The following is a 20,246-nucleotide window of genomic DNA, read 5'->3' as shown; positions in this document are numbered from 1 at the left end:
GCTTATCCCGCATCGCTCCCATTTCGCTTTGCTTTCGTTTCTTCTTGTGGCGCCCATGTTGAGTCGCAAGTTCTTATTGGTTCGTAAGTAATTATCTCACCTGGTACGCCTGAGCTCTGCCTAAGGCTGATGCGTTTTGTTCTAGTAACTCGTTGTCCGTACTTAACACACAGCACTATGTTTCGTTTGAAGACTATCCAGTTCAGCACTGTAGTACTAATTGAACTAGATGCAGTGTCAGTCCTTCAGCTGGTGCTTGGGTACTTAGGTAATTCAACCTTCTTCGCGTGCATACACGTGCAACCCCCGCGCTCTGGGCTTCTATACATTTGCAAGTCGGAACATATTATAGGCCGATGTGCCGCGGTCAGAATGATTCCGTAGAAGCCATTGCACCACGAAAACTTGTTACTCTGGAGGTCAGGTGCTCTCTTCGCATGACGAAATAGTCTCTTTGAGGTCAGGTGATGGCCATCTGCGCATCAGATAATATAACTATGAACGTCCCATTTCGAAATTCCACGCACTTACTCTCATAAGCATTGTCTGCTCCGCGTCCTCATTCTCGAAGTACGTTTACCCACTTTGACTTATGATTGGTTTGAAATGATTGAGGTTCCTTGACCAGATCAGTATGCCTGGAACTACTCTTCCCCCTTTCCCAGATGATGTTCGAATACATCCGCTCTTGATTATTGATTATGACCTTATCAAGGCTGGAGACATGGAGGAAGTCGATCGATTGTGGGAGGCTGCGACGACTCTTGGATTCTGGTAGTACGTCATATTGGATCTTTGCGGATTATGAATTGCACCTACTGGATTCTCTGATAGTTTAAAGAACCATGGCGCAGATCAAGAAGTCGATGACATGTTTGATATGGGAGCCGAAACATTGGCCTTGCCCCTCGGAGAACGTATGAAATTCGAGCAAGGAGATAACGGACAATCTTTCGGGTCCGTAATAATCGCTCACAAGCGTATTTCGCCTTATTGGGGTTCTTCATCAGATACAAGAAAGCAGGGGCTCAGGCGATTGATGGAACGGGCACGTACTTCCAGACCGGGTTATCGACGAAATAGACTTACACAGATCTAGGCAAATACGTGGACAATATCGAATTCATAAACGTCTCGAAAGATGATGCACTCGCCTATCCACGGGTCGTTCACCTGACCTATCCATCGACCGTAAATGCTCGCATGGAAAACACGATTGCACCATTTGTCCGCAAGTCTCTTGATGTGACATATGTTATGTTGAATATATTCAATGATAAGCTTGGACTGCCGGAAGGGACTTTGGAGAGCCTACATGCCATGGAGGAACAAAGTGCTTGCGAGGCCAGATGCACTCGCAGCCCTCCTACGCATGCTAAGGAAGCGATGGACAGGGCTATGCTAGCTGCCCATACTGATTTCGGAAGTCTGGTGGGTCACTCGAGACATGCGGCTGGTATTTTAGTGACGGAAATATTTATATTACTAGACCTTTTTGCACAATCGGCTTGGTGGTCTCCAAGTAATGCCCCCTGGTCACGACGAGTGGTCCTACCTTCGAGTATGCATGAGTCTCTTACCCGCGTGTGGTAGACACTCACCGACGCACAGCCCATCCCTGGACATGCAATTTGCAATATTGCGGATGCACTGTCTCTTTTCAGCGGAGGCATCCTGCAATCCAACATCCACCGCGTCGTGTACGTGCATGAGGACTTAGAAGTGCAAACCTACTAATTTCCGAATAATGGCGGACAGTCCACCTCCCGGTGCACAGGCTGAATACGAGCGGTGGTCCCTAGTTTTCTTTACCCGTCCGACGAGCTCGAAAGTCCTTCGGGCTCTTGTTGAATGCAGTCCTATTATCGCAGAGGCTGTGAAGAAGCAACCTGACAAAAACTTTGAGAGTGGTTCCACTGCTGCCGAGTGGCTCGCGAGAAGAGTTAGGAATCAGAGAATTAATAACAGAAGGGTAAGAATTTCCTCCAGTGTGCTGTGGTGGACATGCTTATTGAAATGTTACAGGGACCAGAGACGTGGGCTGCGAGTCGTGGCACCGAGCACACTCCAACTGCAGCCTAAGGTGCGAATTGTCTGTACCGGCGCGAAGGTTCCTTCTATGACGTCGATTCCATGCGGATAGTTTCTATGGTCTGTTTTATTACTTTTGGCTCGCTTTGTTGTTATCGTCTTCGGTGAATCACGGAGGAATTCAGATGATGTTGAAGATATAACTTCAAGCTTGACCTCATTCAACTGTTTCTTCGCAATCGCACCTTAAAAAATGACGGACTAGTGGTTCTCATGTCAGTCGTTCTATATCCCCCCTGATCATAGGTACATCCCAATAGTGAAAAAAAGTAATGATGGGTCCTGGAGAAGAATGACCTGCATCACTCACGAAGTCCGACTGCCACACAGGACTCTGGCATCTGTGACAGGTGGTATATAGTGGACTGATCAACGGCCCAGTCCGTCAGGAGGAGGAAGTCTCCCCACGCTTCAGAAAATAAAATGTTTGATGTTAGCATCCGAGATCTTGTGTAGAGCGGAGTCATGAAAACAAGATAAGTGCAAAACGAGCGATGACCTACTTCGTGAAATCGAGCTCTTAAGTGGCAATGATTGACACCTTCGGGACTGAAGGCTGAGCTGAACGGGGTGTGACACGTAAACAACATGACGACAACAAGACAGCTGTTGGTCTCACATTTGATTTTGATAAAACAGATCCCGAAACATTCCAGTCGGCGGGCAGCTCCATGTCTCCTGAAGGCGGTGTAGTGATAAGTGTGAAGCGCGGTCATCGCACTCGTCACAACTCCGCCTTGAGACATGCTCGGTCTCAGCATGTCCCAAAAGAGACTCGCGATAGTCTTGGAATTAGAGGGAATTGAACTGGTACGTGAGCGATGGCAAATTTGTGAAGATTGGTATAGCTTCGTCAGTCATCGCAAGAATGAATCTACTTACACATGGATGTCGAGATCCACACAGGTGCAGGTGTGTAGTGTGATATGCGTTGGACCCAGGTGACAAGCGTGACAAGCAACTACATGCTTTATTGAGGGTCCTAATGCACGTATCAGGATTACCTGGATCAAGGTTGGTGCCAGGGGATCACCCCAGATCACCTGCCATTTCAAGTCGATTAACATGGATACGGATCACTGGGAGGTCGTGTACATCAAGCCTGATGTCAATCGATGACAGATGATCTAGGGAATTTCAAGGAACTACGTAACGGATCAAGAGTTCGTGATAATATGGCGCACCTAAGTATCGTAGCGTGTAAATATCGATCAACTCGTTCGCGAGATGCAGCCGCTACCTCCGAGTCTGCAAAGTCAAACTTCGAGTTTCAACACCACAGCCACGGTGCTGCCTATTCCGCAACCCGTTAGTCTTCATATCACGAATCTATTATGCGCACCCGTCGGTAGCGGGGACGTACACAAGAAGCTAGGCAAAACGGCACAAAGCCAAATACAGATCATTGGAAAATTCAGGTCGAAGTGTTAATCTCATTAATAGCAGTCACAGGACCTCATCATGGCAAGAAATCATTGGTTTGTTGATGCGGCTGAGTGTGACCCAAATGAGTGTGACGTGACACAACAACACCCCTTTGTTTGTTTACTACTACTAACTGACGTTTAAGTATCATTAGGACATCCTACATGGATCCATCTGAAATATCACCCGAGTACGAACTCACAGTCCGCAACCATATTCGCCAGACCTTCCTTCCTTACGTTAGGAAGCACATTACTAGAGACCATGTCGCATATACTGAGTTTAAGATCGAGCAGGTCCGTTCAATTCTTTCAGATCGATTATCCATGGTGCATCCTAATATACGGTGAAGATATTTACAGAATCCCTAGATTTTGTCCCACTTGCGGACCCTCATGCGCTCGTGCTACCCCCAGATCCACTCGATGCCCTCGCTAAGTATCTGGAGGATCTTGACCTCTCCGTTGACGAGCGCTATACGACAGATGGAGAAACCGTAAGAAAGCTTAAATTGACGCTTAAGACTATTGTGGGCGAAGGCAGGGAACTCCGCAGCGAGACATGCTGGCAGGAGGACGATTATATGTGTCCGTCATGGTCCTTTTTGTCGCTCTCACCACCTTGACATAATTTGTTGTAGATACACACCTCGCAGATATATACAGACCTATGACGCCCATCCTTACCAACCGTGCGCGAAAGCAGACCCCAAAACCAGGTTCCAACGTTCTCCGCGCATCTCTCCCTCGTTCACAGCCTGCGCTATTCGAGCACATTGGCGTTAAATCTATCATAGTAGAAAAAATCGAGGAACCAGATGTACCTAATCTCGAGGAGGTTTTGTGCGCGAGTTTTTGCTCTTGCTTAGATTGCCACTGATAAAGGTGGAGCAGAAACCTTCGTCCCACGATCGACACCACTACTCGCAGCTACATGCTTTCGCTATTTAAATCAGCGAATCCACCTGCACAATCAACCGAGACCAACGTGCATGTCAATGCTTTCCTGCGCGCCAATTCTCCACCGCTTCAGATTCGACGTCCGTTTTCTCCCCCTCTCTTCCCCCGGTCTAGAGCGAGCTCGGGCTCGTTAGGGACAGGTATCGCGAATGCAAAGGACATCGTGGATAGGCTGAATACTGACCCCGTACCCGTGCTAGAAGAGCTAGAAGACGATATTGACGAAGTCAATATGACGATTGTTGATGGATGGGGTACGTGTGTCATTTCCCTTTCTCCATTCTTGGCATGTGAGAGAGAACTGACTCCTGGATGCATAGCTATCCTTCCCATCTCTTCTCCGCCTTCCGCTTCGCCTCTCTCCTCACAAGACACAGAAATAGATGAGCTATGGGAGGCCTCACCCACTCCATCTGGCACGCCTGCTACAAGCCTTTTCAACGCTAGAATGGGTGCGCATACATCCACCTATCCAGACCATTTACCTCCGGCTTCGCTCTATATCATTTTTTTGGCTCTTTTTGACTTCGTTGTGGGCTGGCAGACGAAGTGGAGATTCCGCGTATTCACAAACCAGGAAACGCGCTTCCGTACACCTCCAAACTAAAGGATCCTAAAAGGTGCGTACCGCAGTCCATATACGCGCGCGCACTCACCCGCTCTCTTCAGGCTCAAGTCGCTCCTCGAGCACCTGAAGCCTGTGGCTTCCGCAAAGCCAAAGCAAGACAGCTCTACAACGCCAACGAAAAAGAATCCCAAAATTGCGCTTTTACTCTCTTCCCTAAATGCAGAGGATGGGAGGAGTCTTGATGCAGAAGACTCTATGCTCGGGCAGCCGCCTTCTGTTTGTGCTGTTTCACCCCTGACCTCGTGTGCGACAAGAGACAGAGGAAAAGAGTCGGACCAAGATTTGGACTTGGATGACATCGAAATCGACGGGGAACGGGATCTCGACATGTCTCTCAGGCACATGTACCGAGAGGTGCAGGAGGAGAACATCGAGAGGTGCGTTCTGGAGGAGAGGCTGGATGAGAAGGATGTTGCACTGATGGATGGTGCGCGCGTCTCCCCCATTTTGTTGACTGTGACAATCTTTGCATTTCACTCTTAAATTTTCGTCTTATTTCCTCGACGTTTTCCCTCGAGTTTTCCCTCAGTTCTTACGCCACTTCACCCGGCAGTGCCACACCTTCCCCCGCCCACTGTGCACCCGGGGCCATCTATCCGGCCTACAAGTATGAGAGCCCTCATACGTGGAGGCAAGGTGAACACGGTCACGAATGCAAACGTTCCCCGGCACACTACACTGGAATCCGTAAAGGGCATTAAGCCGCTCAACCTCGAGTTATCCTGGAGGTATGTGGTATACCTTAATCTACTCTCCAGGCCAGTTACAATGCGCTCGGAGCACATTCTGGTTGTTGTCTTGAACCTCTGATATGTACCGACGCACTTAGGCCCTTCAAGTTCACGCCTCCGGTCCCAACCGATGAAAGCGTGTCTGTTGTCGACGGACTTGCTCTGGATGACCTCGAGAAGCTGGGCTATACTGACAAAGCAAGCGTGGCAAAGATTCGCGGACTGCTCGAAGACCTTGAGGCTGCTTCTAGTCATTCGGCCAACGTAGCGGGATGCAAGAACTTAGACGACAGAGACGGCGCTGGAAACTTCGGTCTCTCACCTCCACGCCCGCCCAAGTCCTTTCTACAAGAAGAGGGCTTCGAATTGGTGTTGACGAAGCGAGAACGAAGACTTCTCGCCGGACTTCCTGAATTCGAGGATCCGCAGGAAAATCGTACTGGATATGGCGAGGATCGTCAGGAACGACAAGATGAACTCAAAGACGGAGATGAAGCGTCCCTTGTAACAAAGGACAATCAACCCACCGATCACCCTGTCCTAGTCTTTCGTGATTATGACGTTCTAGATGATGATCCCGGTGTCAACCACTCCGATGTTGTGGATAATGGCGTTTCTGGTGGTGCTACGTTCGACGATCCAGGCGTTGTGTTCAATGATTCTGGTGTTACGACCCCCATCCTCCACAACAACGAAGCGGATTATCAAGATCAAGGTGTCCTGAGATACTTGGGAGCTGCCTACTCACCTGAAGACGTTGATTACTCCGACGAGGACAACGGGGACGACTTCCACTATGTCCAACTTCAGGGCCAGCAGCAAGAGAGGGATCAGCGCCACGATCAAGGACCATCCCTCCTTTTATCGACCCGGCACCAGCACAGCCCAAGCTCATATTCGGTCAGGCACCGTCGTCCCCGAGAACATGACCAAGACCCTGCGGTCACTTTCCACCCTCAAAACAACACAGAAATCGGGTTTTTTCCACTCTCATTCGGCTCCCAAATGGAACGGGCGTCAAGGTATCCAACTGGGTCAAGTGCATTGTTGGATGGCGATGAGGAACGAAGTGGTATGTTACCGGATAACGAACGCCCAAACAACATCCAAGACATCTCGGACAAGGACAACCTGGCGAACGTATCATCATTCTTACAGTATTTTGTACTATCGGATCTTAGCGCAACTGCCCCTGCATCCAAACGCAGACGCCTGGACGACCCCAGCGCTACCACCATCGCCACACGAGATTTAGATGACCACCTGGCACTGCGCAATAAGCCCGTGACGTACGACCCCCCACCGCCAACAACCCCCGCGACTATGTTTCCTCAACCTCAGGCTTTGCAGCTTAGCAGCACCTCGCCACCCCGAGCTGCGCCTCCAGAGATCCTCGACACCCACACCATCCGTCTCCCCGATATCTGGAACCCGCCGACCACAGGCCACTGCTATCTCGCAAGCATGGCTCTCATCCAGAAACGCGCACTTGTCCGGGTCTTGCAAGACCCGGAGTACTGGGTGCACCTCGTGGAGAGATATGTGTTGGGTGGAGTGGATATTGTGATGGATCCAGACACAGCCGTACTGGTTGCGCCGCTGCTGGCGCTTCCTTCCCAGGTCGAAGGACTTGCCGATCGCATCTCGGAGGCGTCCTGGCGGTATACACATATACTTGTCATTCTGGAGGCATTTCCGAGCGCAAATGCATTTACAGCAGAAAACAATACTAACAGCTCCAAACTAACGCCCTATGCATTCTCGCCACCCATGCTCAAAGCTGTTAAGAAGCTCCGCCGGCTCTTGAGCATTGCTGAGGGCTGTGGGACGAAGAATGCAGGGTGCGAGGTTCAATGGGCGTTCGCCAACGATGTGGACGAGGCAGCCCTATTTGTGAGAATGTTTGGGAACATGGCTCAGGAACGGGCTTTCCACGGAAGCGAGAATGCACTTTGGGAAGATCGAGGGTGGCTACAGGTCGACGAGCATGAGGTGTGTCCACTCGCAGTGCTCCTCATTTGATCCGTCAGGGTGTACATTGTGATGTCCATTTCCTTTCAGGACGAAGCGGATCTTGGAAGTGTGGAAGGCATGAACCCTTTCGCAGCCTTCGTCATGCTGTATCAGAGCTCGTTGCAAGAGATTCTCGACATGTCTCCCGACAAGCGTGTGGCAGAATTTTCTTCTCTGGTGGGAAGCCAGCGGATAGTAAGATGTTTTGCATGTTCCGGTGTTCGCAAATTCATTCATTATGTGGACTTTTGAAGGCTTCTCTAAACGCCATTATCGAGCAGCGCACACAGGAGATGGATGTAGATGCGGCTACTGAATCCGGTATGGATTGTGGCGGGATGGGTGGCGGAATGAATGATTCTGCTCGATACTGACTCGCGGTAAATCCACTTACTCACCCCTGTGGCCGAGTTTCAAATCTCGACCTTCCTGTGTTCAAAGTTTGATAAGTGAAATGAATCAGAAACGTCAAGTCCGACATGAGCTGCGATCCGGTGCAATCGGCACCCCACAGAAGTTGGCAAGTCATACATTTTGGCGGGAAAATGTGATACTTCCGTCAGCAGGGTTGGGTTTTGTGTGCCGGGAAAGCGTGACTGCCGACTTGCTGAGATGCCGACTGCACCAGATGGGATAGTGATGTATGCGCTGGGTTTGCCTCATGAATCAGTGACGCGCGGAGATTACAGGTGAGTGGGATCAAGGCTAAGGGCAGGGAGATTGGGATGGCTTTAGAAGGGCATCTAGAGCCTGCCATTCATTCATACAATGCACGCAAGTTATACAGGTGGCAGGATAGCTACTTACCTCGTCATCGCCACACCTGCCGTATAAATTACTCGATGAAATGAAACCTTTCATGGCCTCGATGCAGCGCAGCAGTACAGTTGCTTAGCAAGCTGAACATGTTTGGTAGCGCTGGCTATCTGTATAGGGAAGAGTGCCAATTAGTAGACCGAGGCCCCGCCGACCCCGGTGCAGAAGTGCTGGTCCTGCGGAAATTGTCAAGGAGTGAGAAGTAACGGAGACCATAAATGCCCGCTTCGACAATACGGTCGGAAAAGACCATGATGCCGGCTCGGATTGAAGCGCCCACGACTAGAGTAAGCGCTTATTTCTCTGCAGATAGGGTGTGGAGGAGATACTAGATCTGTAATAATTGCTAGTTCCGGGCTGTGTTCTTCATGAAAGTCATATCTGAGCCGTCCATTCGAAGTTGTAGATGTCGATGACCGGGAAAGCGGGTTGTCTTCCATTTCGCATCTTTCCTGCGGCTTTCGGCACTGTGGTGAAGATATAAAGCCATGGAATGAGAGGCTTTCGTCCTCAAAACCATCACCTTCAATACAATACAGCATGGACAACCAGAGACCGCCACAAGGTCCTCACCGTGGACTGCCAAACAAGGCCGACTTACAGCGAGACTATCGCCAGCGGGAGAGACTCGCCTTTCGCAATCTGTTGGGGGCCCTGAACGAAGTCGAGCGCACCAACGTTCGCTCCCGAAGCGAAATTTTGAGAAGAGGTAAATATTCCGAAGTCCACTCATTGAGGTAAAAACTAACGATAAAAAAAGCGGCCGAATGTCTTCGACGCCTAGAACAAGAACAAGCCGAACTACAACAGCAGCTCGGCATAGTCCCTGGCAACAATGAGATCCCTCAGCCAGAAGGTAAAACTCTTTGCAGTCGCGTGTACTCTGGACTGAGTAGGTGCATACAGCAGATATAATGTTGTCCGATGAAGATGTCGAGTGGCTTCAAAATTATTTCGCTCAGTTCGAACATCCTGGTAAGCAACCGGGCGACGCCGGAGGACCACATGGAGGTGGAGCCTGAGTGGGAGGGTGTATAAACACCCCTAGAAGAGGAGTGGAAGCAGTGTCAATACCCACGTAGCGATATCAGAAGTGGATAACGAGGGCATTTAGAAATATCACCTGTACTTCACAAAGTTCTAAATGCACAGCGGTCGATCAATTGTGGACAAGAAACCACATATGAAACCTACGGTCAAACCAGAAATACTTATCGTGCCTAGAGGGAAGGGTCTTTGGGGCGCTACGAACGTAACCAAAAGCTCTTCATTAAGCTGTAGCCCTGGCGATTACGCACAAGACTAGCGAGCCCTGAATGTCGCGTTGTCAGCGGTAGCGATGCCTCCTTCATCAACTTATGGATTTGTTGGATAAACTGGGCACTTGTCGATGAAAAGGCTACATTTGTTTCGTCTCCATGGCATTCCACGAATATAGCCAAGATTGCACTCGAAAAAGTTCAAAACCATGAGCCCTGGGTTAGCGAGAATGGTGACGAGGGGGACTCACATATCATTGCTCCCCTCATCACAAGCAACAAAATCTGCCATCATCATCTGAGGAGCCTCAAGGGGGTAGCGTGATGGAGGACATAGTTATCGGCTTCTCAATCGTTGAGCGCTTCACGATGGTGTCGCTAACCATATCGTAGAAGGACCTCATGTCAAGGTCACAGGTACCATCAAAGTGTAACACTTGATGGGAAATACAGTTCGGTGTGCTATGCCAAAGCCAAGATACACCCCACGGGTGCGTTTTAAATGTAAACTTATCATTGCTAAAAATGGGATGCGAACCGAGTGGAGCATGACAGGCGCCCATTGTCAAAGGCGGCTTTACATTCGGTGTGGCGCAAGAAGGTCGCGAAGACGCGAGTGGCTCGCAACATCCTTTGGTGTACACATTCAGCGTAATTTTGTAGCTGAAGTTGAGCGGTTTATTTCAGAGATGGTAATAAGTCATACTTCTTGCTGCACTTGTCCCATCCAGCGCTCGGCGCTCGGGCCTGTCAGGATTCAGGGAATTGATGTCAAGTTGAGATGCTAATTTCAGTCTCCTGCGGTGCCGATCCCGGATGTAGGTAACGGCCATGCAGTGCGCACGTTTCCGGGCGATTACAGATGTCAATGGCTATGCACAATCAGATAAGACGATGTCGGGGACGAGCATCATGGGCCACATTAAGTCTGCAGAGTCGGTCCTCAGGCTGTCCTCTACCAGGCTGTCTGCCTCGCAAGCACTCTGTGGAACCCAGGCGACATCCACACAGATTATTTCATTGAGTGGCCTCGACGAAGGAATTTGTCGCATGTGCCAGATACAGCACCCAAATGAATTGATCCGTCAGTGGCGGATTAACATCAGCCATATGGAGACGACCAGGGCTCTAAGAATTGCGATACATGCTTGGTGCACGCCGAGGATCAAGTCATATCGGCCGAAACTCTCGTTAGCAGAACGAAGTTGACAGAAAAGTTGTTGTACTACTCACCCTGAATGACTGAAGTGGTTGGCCGATCAACGCGTAGGCATAAAGCGAGGAAAGTATAAAACATAGCACTTCTCGAATGACAATCCCAGTCAATGATCACCCGCATCGAGACCTCGTCTTCCGCATCAGGTCAACTCCCCTACTCTTGCATATGAACGACACTCAGATCCCGCAGAGTCCGCAGTCTGTGAGACGGAACAAATCTGCTGCTCAGCGGCGTTACAGGAAGAAGGAAGAGGAAGCATTCTTGCTGCTGCGAGAGGCCCTCAAGGAGGTGGTCAAGGATGATCCACGAACAAGACAGGACATCTTGACGACAGGTCTGTCCGCTCTTTGTGATTTTTTTTTCTTAATTTGATGGCAAACCAAAGCTTCCTGCGAACTTAGACGCCTGGCAGATGAAAAAGATCTGTTGCTAGAACAGAAGGCACGGATCGAAGCTTGGAGCACTTCTAAAGAGATTTATAAAGATGAACATTCTCAATCGCCCTCAGGTAAGGGAAAACTTGCCAATGATCCACTAAAGTGACTACTTGAGCTTCGTCTAGGCAGAGTGATTTACGAGGACCCTATGCAATGGTGGTCACATGATAGAACCAAGATGGCAGACATCACTCGGTCAGACATGGCGCGCTACCGCGTGCTGGATGCTGCAATGCCGTCTGGAAACGTAACTATGCCCACAGTACAGGGCCCCCAATGGTTTGTCCAGATGCACGATGCAACCGTAGCGCATGACAGTAGCCGGTTGGATCATCCGTGGGCACAGTACCAAAGCGGGGATGTCGCTCGACGGCCGCACTGTGGTTATTCCGCCGGGTGTGACTGTCAGTTTGGAGAATGAGTATTGTAGAAAGTTGCGCGGTATAATATTAATACAAAGTCGTACGATTCCAGAATAATAGTTAGCCATAATTAATCAACCCTGATTCCAAGAAGGAGAGCCTTGTCGAGAACTTTTCTACTTGAAGTAGTCAGATGCCAAAACCACTGAAATGGACGCTTACGACTTCAGTAGCGCACTTATGCGATTGGTGGAGATGCTGAACACATAACCAAAAATGTGTGCTTACGAATGCAAACCTGAACTAAGCCAAAAGCGAACTGCTCAAAAGCAGTTTGAGAGAGGAACTTCGACCAAGTCGGCTTTTTAGATGTATGTGAAGGAAGACAGATAAACAGACACTGCCAAACGCCACCCGCGCGCGGATCTCGGGAAAATTTACCGCTTGGCGCGCCATATCCGGCGGGGTGCTGTGGCGTCACAAGCGCGCGCGGCGTCTAGCGCTTACTGATTTTTCCCGCACTTGATCCAGCAAAGCAGCGGTGACTCAAGCTGTTGCTTAATATCACACGAACGAGCTGCATCATAAAGGCTTAACAGAGTACTGTGGCCTTTTGAACGGATAACTCGACGGTGGGTGAAATGTTTAGGGTGTTCCTCGAGGTAATGACTTCGTTCATATCGTGACCGCCTTCTAATGACGATGCTGCAGAGTCACTACTCAGCATGCCATTGCACTCCGCAGTGGGAATCGCCTCTTGGTGTGTCGATGCTGAACCAAAAATATGAATATGAGAAAGCCCCTCTCCCGCAGACGAAATATACCACGTCAAATCAGTACAATCTTCCGATTGCGACCGCATATGAGGACGCCAACTTCTACTGTGACCCTATAGTATCGGTAAGTACGTCAATTAATCATGCTGCTACAGTTGAAAAAACAACCTAGTACCTCAGAGTCCTTCTCGCTCTGCGACTCTCGCTTGTCTTCTGCATCTGAGTTGCCAAACTCACTTGCTATGCATTGTCATCGCTGGTATTCAGAATATATATGTGCGCCATGACACACCATACAAACAAGACTGGTAGATCCAGTCCGTGCCGGGGGCCCCATTTTCCTTAGCATTGATCCGACGATACGCTGTCAGGGTTATAACTCACATACTGGATCTGATGGGTATGACTGAGCACAAAGTTCAGTAACTATCTCTGCGGGCAAAGAGGGAAAAGAAGAACAGACGTGAACCACCTTAGGACCCGACATTCAGGCATATAATTAAGCCTGGGCGTCTGAAGCTCCAACATTCAGGGCACGCGAATATAAAGGTAATATTGGGGTGTCGATGTGGGAAGTAACACCTCGCTTGTGTCTCTGCTCACAGTAAGTCCAGTTAGTGCAAAAGCCCCGTGGTTTTCTCATTGTCCAACTGACGTTCTCCGGTCTGCTAGGATGCCGCTCTGGCAGCTCCCAGTCGCGCAAAGTGAAACCATCACTTGCAAAGATAACTTGGGCAAACCCAAAAAACACGATCCAGAGCAGAGATACGTCAGCCCTACCACTGGGGTCTGTCGAAAACTCGTCCTACAAACAGTCAATCCCTCCGCGTCGTCCGAAGTCGCCATCAGCAACCACACCAGCCAGGCGAGCAAACTCGCCATATGGCTGGTAGCTACCCCCGTATCATTTTCAAATGGATCCGCCTGTCGGTGTGGTTTATGTCGAGGCTCCTCTGCTCCTTCCTCTGGTCCCTCATCCAGTTCGTCATCTGGCTGCTCGTGCAGCTTTTCGCTTCTGAAATTACTCCCAAAGAGTCCCAATACACTGTATAGTCTGGCTGCTCCACCATAAGTTTCAGCCAGTATCGAGAGTTATGAAATCCGCAGTGGCAAGTGACTACTCACTCAAATCCAGAATCAATTATGTAATGTTGCCTGCGGCCAAATACACGTCATCAAAGGATTGTTTGCTCTTGCTCCTATTCACCTCGCTGCGAACGGAATTCATCATGTCCGTCTCCCCCAACTTTTATCTCAATTGCTTGTTGTTCGGCCGAGGCCGTGATGGTATTGTACAGGTCCACATTAAAAGAACGAGCACTGTCATTCTTCTCAAACAAATAATCCAGACGATGTATCCTGCAATCCGCGATGCAGACCCCGCCGACCTACAACTCTGGAAAGTTTCCCTGCCTTTTAACGACACATTTGAGCACAATATTAGACATCTCGCACTTGACTCCGTACCACCTCTAACAGTTTGGGATAAATTGTGCAAGATTTTCATTGATCTTCGCGAGGAAGATCACCTACATATTGTTATCAAACAGCGAGATGCCGGTGAGTTGTCTATCAGTATTGAAACTCTTCCTCCATGCTAACTATCAATTAGTTGCGGTGGCACCAGACGTTCCGATTGTTAGTCAACGACAGGCGTACCTCGAGAAGCCCTCAGAATCTCCGTCGTCTGCAGCAATGCCATCCGCGATCTCTAAAGCTCAAGATCAGGATAAGCCTGAGTTTCTATGCTCTCGTCCCCGCAAAGCAGAGGATCCGGTCCCAGTTACTCTTCTTCACCCTATCTTTGCCGAGTTCGTGGATGATTGTCGAGACTTAAAACCGACTCATCACGATTATCGCTTTGTTCGGGAACTTTCGGAGAAGATGTGCATTTTCCCTCCGGACGAGAATGCCCGTATGGATGTATTCAGGACACAGCTCGCTTATTTCTATCCGCATGTAACCCTCTATGCTGCTGCGGTTGGCGCAAAATCATATAGGACAGATTGTCATTTGATAATTGGTGGCAAGTTTGTGGCAGTGATAGTGGAAGGGAAGAAAGAGATCGGAGGCAGTGGTGCTGAACCATTTGTGGAAGCCATGTGGTATCAGCGCCAGTTCATGAAAATCCTGAACAATACAGAATTTGACATCGCGGAGCGTCGATCTGTCTTCCCGTGTTTTCACATCATTGTATTTGGTAAGTTGATGTGTTATTCCTACAGTATGTTATTGACCAGAACTAGGCACTTGCATCAGTATTGTGGGCTCTGTTCTTACTCGAAAGGTTCAGTGCAATATCCTGGGGCCAATCATTCCATTATTTTGGCATTCAATGGACGACTCTATGCAATCCACGGCAGCTCGTATGTTCGCCGCTTTAAATCTTGCCATCACCAAACTCGCAAAACTGTACTCTGCCCAGATTCCACTTCTTACACCCCAAGATTCGCCTCTTGATTGTCCATATCCACAGGACTACGACAATGGCACTCAATACTTCTCATATTATCACAGTCAGCCCCTCCGACATCACCGTATCTTCTTCGAGGAAACTTCCATTGGTGAGAAGATTTGTATCAAATACGTCAAACGGTACTTGCCTGAGGCTCACCAGTTCTGTGCCAAGGAGGGACATGCCCCAAGACTCATTGCATATGAGTCGTTACCCGGTGGATGGAATATGGTGGTGATGAATGTCCTTCCGATTCATAATGATCTGTCCTCGCGATCAACCAGTGCATACCAACAGTTCAGTCAGATACCTGCTGCTGAATGCGGACCGCTGGAAAAAGCAGTCACTGATTTCATCCATCAGTTTCACAAGAAGGACTTCATTCACGGCGACCTCCGTGGCACCAACCTCTTCCTATTAGGTGACAACTTCATGCTCCTTGACTTTGACTGGTCAGGTAGGATTGGCAACACCCATTATCCTATGCACGTCAATTGCAAGGGCATCCATCGTCCTTTTGATGCGCGTGACGGGAATGAGATTAAGGTGGTGCATGACTTGGAGATGCTGCGCCATGTGTTTCATCCTGAGGAGGTTGCTATGGGGGCTCCCTGCGGCTGGTGAGAACAAGTGCTGGAGGGGTTGGGGTGAACGCGTGTGGACACTGCCTGAAGCCCTCCTGAGCTTCCGTCTTTACTACAAGTTCAGGGATCGGGACGAAGTTACGCCGTTGTCGTTGTTCGAGCTGGCTAACCTGGCTTATAAGAACTACGACACAGAACAGGCGATCATCAATGCGTACAGCGGGAAGGATCCACTTGAGAGGTTGGAATGCTTGACACTGTTGAAATCAGGTATATGGCAGCCCATGCGGCAGCTCCATCTGTCACCAGCAGGTGTATGCGCTCATGGGCTTTTTGAACACCGCATCAAACCGAACTATGCAGAGGACGAGTTGCGCGCTCTCGCTAGGCTTTCCATGGCCAACAACAATGATCGTATCGCTGAGCACATGGTATCCATGTTGCCTGGGACCATCCCCAAGACTGCGTGCTGGTATGCCGACGAGGATATCCACCATGTGAATCTCTGGGATATTCTCTCTGGGATATTCTCCCGGAGATTCAAGTCGCTGGCGTGACGAAGAATGGAGCTCTTGTGATTGATGGATGCAAGGCGGTAGCTATCAGATGGAAGGATTTCTCAGAGGTTGCATTTGACAAAATAGATTCGCTGAGGAGGACGGTCGTCAGTTACATTTTATATATCTCCTGGCCGTGCCTCATTTCTGGGCTATGCATTTTGACGTTGTTATAGGTTGAAACTAAAAAATGTACTATCACGTACGAAAATAAAACATGTTTTAATATATGTTTTTTATTTTATTTTTATTTTTTATTACATTACTAGTGAAAAGAAAAGAAAAGAAAAGAAGTGGCATCAGCAAATGCGACTTTGTTCGAAAGCACTCACAAAACGCTCATGTGTATATTCTTTTTGGTTTAGTTCAAGTCTGCGTTCGTAAGCACACATTTTTGGTTATATGTTCAGCATTTCCACCAATCGCATGAGTGCGCTACTGAAGTCGTAAGCGTTCATTTCAGTGGTTTTGCAGATGTGGGCTGACTAGTCGAGCGGGAAGCATTGCGCTCATCGTAATCGGAACCGTGATACTGTTCCCTTCTCCTCAACTGTTCCTTTTCAGTCAATCTGGGCGTATTGTCACCACGCAACCGTGGTTAATTGGGGTCAAAGGAATGATTGGCATCCAAGAGGTAGAGAGGCACCTTTGTGGGGTACCAAGGGACACCGTCCAAGGATGTATTACACGCCGAGCGGGTCGGAGTTCTCGACGCCGGCACAAAATACGGTACGGGGAGGCTCAGGCACACAATACGAAACTGCGAAACGAGAAGACTATGGTACGAGACCCATTTACACGCTCATCGACACGTATTCATCGACGATGTACTATTTCCGTGCAGAGCGACCGCCGACTGTGTGTATGTTCGCAGGACGAAAGGGAGGGCTTGGGAGGTTTGTTGTGCTGTGTTCGGAGAAGTGCAATATCAATGAGCTGCACAAGGATCTATGCCTACGCTGTAAACACTGCTAAACACCGGCAAACACCGCCTGCTGCTCGACCCTCTGCATAGGGGCCCCCCACCCCAGCGCGTCAACAAAATACCTATTCATGTCTACTGCGAAGTACTCGGTTCCTTTTTTGATATATTCCTGCTATTATTGTCACTTTTGCTCCCCGAATCTAGCTTGTTTCGTTGTCTTTTTCAATGTACCTCGTTTAATGGTTCATCGTGGGGTCGCGACGGAATCTTCTTTTCCATACGATAAAGCAATACCTAGTGGGAAAAAGTATAGCCCAGCGTAAATTTCTCGACATAAGGATGTAGTAGTATCGATACTCGTTCAAATGACTACTAGCTAGGAGTCGCTGAGTTCGAATCACACTCCGTGACCCGACTGATAAGATTATTATTGACCTTCTCATCATTCGAATACTAAGATCGCTTTATCGCCAAGGCCCTGCTTGTCGGCACCTAGCCTCTTCGGACTAGTCTCTGCTCCTTGCACTGCAAGTACCTCGTGCACCATTCAAGACGTCACTAGTAGCCATCATTCATTTTATACTGTGACCACCATGCCCGAAGTCAATAACAAGGTCTGTCTGATGTGAGTAGTGCAGTGACACCTGAATGGAAAGGGTTTACTTCATTGACGATCATCACTACAGCGTTCATGATGGGTGGGGAATCGCTCCAGAGAAAGGCATGAAAGGTGATGCCATCGATGCAGCAGACACCACCAACATGGATACCATCGCCAAAAATCATTCCTATCGCACCCTCTTTGCGCACGGAAACGCTGTCGGTTTGAACGATGGGCTCATGGGCAACTCTGAAGTCGGGTGCGTGCGATATGCTTCCCCGAAGTACCACATTACTCAAGTACGACTGATCGACACTGATATTGCAGACATCTCAACATCGGTGCAGGCCGCATTGTGTGGCAAGATATCGTCAAGATCGATGTATCCATTGCCAAAAAGCAGTTCCACAAGAATGAGACGATCCTTGCGAGCATGAAGCATGCCAAGGATGGAAATGGCCGTCTTCATCTCCTTGGTCTGGTCAGTATATTACGGATATTGCCGTGCACCTCTTTTCTCAACTTCACCCCGTAGGTTTCGGATGGCGGTGTGCATTCTCACATCAGACATCTCAAGGCACTCTTGGAGACTGCGAAAGAATCTGGCGTCCCCCACACTTACGTCCACTTTTTCGCTGACGGTCGTGACACCGCTCCTCGCTCAGCGAAGGGTTATGCACAAGAGTTACTGGACTTCATGAAAGAAATAGAGTACGGTACACTTGCCACAGTTGTTGGCAGATACTACGCCATGGACCGCGACAAGCGTTGGGAGCGCATCAAGATCGCTATTGATGGCCTCGTCCGCGGCGAGGGCGAAGAAGGTAAAGACGTCCTCGAAAAGATCGAGGAGAGGTACAAAAAGGATGAGACTGATGAGTTCCTGAAACCCATTATCGTCAATGGGGACGAGGGACGCATCAAGGATGGCGATACCCTCTTTTTCTTCAACTACCGCTCAGATCGGATGCGTGAGATCGCAACCGTCATCGGACTCCCAGACAAGCCCATGGAAATAGATGTCCCTAAAGACCTGGTAAGTCCGTGTCTCGACCGACCAACTTATCTTGAACTGATTGCATGGTGTAGCACATTACCACCATGTCCCGTTACAATGCTGAGTTCCCATTCCCGGTAGCCTTTCCCCCGCAAGCCATGACCAACGTCCTGGCCGAGTGGCTTTCCAAACAAGGCGTATCCCAAGCGCATATCGCAGAGACCGAAAAATACGCCCATGTTACATTCTTCTTCAACGGTGGGGTCGAGAAGCAGTTCCCTGCAGAGGAGCGCTACATGATCGCGTCTCCCAAAGTCGCTACATACGACAAGCAGCCAGAGATGAGCGCCCAAGGTGTTGCCGACAAAGTTGCCGAGGTGGTCAAGAGCAAGAAGTACGAGTTCGTCATGTGCAACTTCGCACCGCCCGACATGGTTGGCCACACGGGTGTGTACGAGGCTGCAGTGGAGGCTATCACTGCTACTGATAAGGCCGTCGGAACGGTCTACGACGCGTGTGTTGAAGCTGGATACGTTTTACTTATCACTGCCGACCACGGAAATGCGGAGCAAATGATCAACTTGGAGACGGGCGCCCCTCACACCGCACACACTACCAATAAGGTGCCTTTCATCATGACAGGCGAGGGCCTCGAGTTTGTGAGTGATGAAGACAGTGAAGAACAAGAGGGAGGTGCACTTGCTGATGTTGCACCCACTGTGTTGGCGATCATGGGCCTACCGCAGCCTGAAGGTAAGTCTTGCATGCAATTGATATGATGCCTCTCATTAACGTTTTCCGTTAGAAATGACTGGGCGCTCGTTACTGAAGAAATAGATCGAGTAGACGACAACGTAGACGAAGATTTGGAAAGATACCGTCACTGTAGAAATAACAATAACACATCACCCCACCATCCTCTAAAGAAGTTGGTATGCTTGAGCTGCCAGTGACTCCTGAGATTGCCACTATAGAGGGAAACACAACGTACCCTAAGACCGGAAGACCGAATAGATGGCCCTCATGTATGCAGGGTCTTCGTAAACCAACTACCAAAATTGCCACTATTATACTGGCAGTTCCATATCACCGAGTTCACTCTTCTTTTCTCATCAAAACTAGAATCACAGCGTGTCTCTAAGCCTTACGATCGGCTCCTAAGTACCAGATCAGGCTCGGGCGGGATCGCACGAGCTGCCGCGGTGAGAGAGCTTTCTCGAACTTCGTCTGCAGCCCTGGCAAAGAAACGATCGATAGAGGGGTGTGCGAGGATGTCGGCTAAGTCCGACGAGCCTCTATCGAGGCTAACTTAAATCGTATGTTGCTTCTACAGCATGGGAAAATTAACTTACGGCTGGGGGAGTCAGTGACCAGTTAACTTAATTTTGTGAGCGGCGTCGGGCGTACTACT

The 20,246-nt window shown here is 49.3% G+C and overlaps 8 protein-coding genes across 8 annotated transcripts; all 8 read left to right on the top strand.

Moving 5' to 3' along the window:
- Positions 1-634: 634 nt before the first annotated feature.
- Positions 635-2,082, top strand: EDB91DRAFT_1239055 (uncharacterized protein; the record flags this gene model as incomplete). Its single annotated transcript, XM_041321804.1, has 8 exons — positions 635-777; positions 835-957; positions 1,011-1,048; positions 1,100-1,431; positions 1,490-1,561; positions 1,612-1,700; positions 1,759-1,972; positions 2,026-2,082. The coding sequence occupies 8 exons, from the start codon at positions 635-637 to the stop codon at positions 2,080-2,082; spliced, it is 1,068 nt and encodes a 355-aa protein (XP_041173130.1).
- A 1,598-nt stretch (positions 2,083-3,680) lies between these two features.
- On the top strand, positions 3,681-8,221 carry EDB91DRAFT_1252534 (uncharacterized protein; the record flags this gene model as incomplete). The annotated part of the gene is made up of 11 exons (XM_041323519.1): positions 3,681-3,812; positions 3,869-4,103; positions 4,157-4,358; positions 4,410-4,729; positions 4,796-4,927; positions 5,020-5,095; positions 5,145-5,530; positions 5,633-5,831; positions 5,933-7,826; positions 7,896-8,042; positions 8,102-8,221. 11 exons carry the CDS (start codon positions 3,681-3,683, stop codon positions 8,219-8,221), a joined length of 3,843 nt encoding a protein of 1,280 aa, XP_041173129.1.
- A 982-nt stretch (positions 8,222-9,203) lies between these two features.
- Positions 9,204-9,685, top strand: EDB91DRAFT_1252533 (uncharacterized protein; the record flags this gene model as incomplete). The annotated part of the gene is made up of 3 exons (XM_041323518.1): positions 9,204-9,372; positions 9,424-9,519; positions 9,570-9,685. 3 exons carry the CDS (start codon positions 9,204-9,206, stop codon positions 9,683-9,685), a joined length of 381 nt encoding a protein of 126 aa, XP_041173128.1.
- A 1,621-nt stretch (positions 9,686-11,306) lies between these two features.
- Positions 11,307-13,142, top strand: EDB91DRAFT_1085348 (uncharacterized protein; the record flags this gene model as incomplete). The annotated part of the gene is made up of 6 exons (XM_041315885.1): positions 11,307-11,475; positions 11,527-11,649; positions 11,704-11,857; positions 11,925-11,982; positions 12,652-12,840; positions 13,029-13,142. 6 exons carry the CDS (start codon positions 11,307-11,309, stop codon positions 13,140-13,142), a joined length of 807 nt encoding a protein of 268 aa, XP_041173127.1.
- A 797-nt stretch (positions 13,143-13,939) lies between these two features.
- On the top strand, positions 13,940-14,263 carry EDB91DRAFT_1040168 (uncharacterized protein; the record flags this gene model as incomplete). The annotated part of the gene is made up of 1 exon (XM_041312868.1): positions 13,940-14,263. A coding segment is annotated over one exon (324 nt), but the record flags the coding sequence as incomplete, so codon positions are not given.
- A 7-nt stretch (positions 14,264-14,270) lies between these two features.
- Positions 14,271-15,795, top strand: EDB91DRAFT_1059330 (uncharacterized protein; the record flags this gene model as incomplete). Its single annotated transcript, XM_041314234.1, has 2 exons — positions 14,271-14,916; positions 14,963-15,795. 2 exons carry the CDS (start codon positions 14,271-14,273, stop codon positions 15,793-15,795), a joined length of 1,479 nt encoding a protein of 492 aa, XP_041173125.1.
- An 841-nt stretch (positions 15,796-16,636) lies between these two features.
- EDB91DRAFT_1156454 (uncharacterized protein) lies at positions 16,637-17,600 on the top strand. Its single transcript, XM_041319636.1, has 2 exons — positions 16,637-16,758; positions 16,814-17,600. Exons 1-2 carry the CDS (start codon positions 16,715-16,717, stop codon positions 17,325-17,327), a joined length of 558 nt encoding a protein of 185 aa, XP_041173124.1. The 5' UTR covers positions 16,637-16,714; the 3' UTR covers positions 17,328-17,600.
- A 19-nt stretch (positions 17,601-17,619) lies between these two features.
- On the top strand, positions 17,620-19,833 carry EDB91DRAFT_1156450 (cofactor-independent phosphoglycerate mutase). Its single transcript, XM_041319635.1, has 6 exons — positions 17,620-17,862; positions 17,924-18,097; positions 18,166-18,319; positions 18,374-18,874; positions 18,928-19,588; positions 19,641-19,833. The coding sequence occupies exons 1-6, from the start codon at positions 17,831-17,833 to the stop codon at positions 19,670-19,672; spliced, it is 1,554 nt and encodes a 517-aa protein (XP_041173123.1). The 5' UTR covers positions 17,620-17,830; the 3' UTR covers positions 19,673-19,833.
- Positions 19,834-20,246: the final 413 nt, after the last annotated feature.

This window comes from Suillus paluster (genome assembly GCF_016628075.1).
Source record: "Suillus paluster strain FC165 chromosome Unknown EDB91scaffold_69, whole genome shotgun sequence".
Taxonomy (NCBI): domain Eukaryota; kingdom Fungi; phylum Basidiomycota; class Agaricomycetes; order Boletales; family Suillaceae; genus Suillus; species Suillus paluster.
The sequence above is the reverse complement of the archived record's forward strand: the minus strand, read 5'-3'. Positions and strand labels throughout refer to the sequence as shown.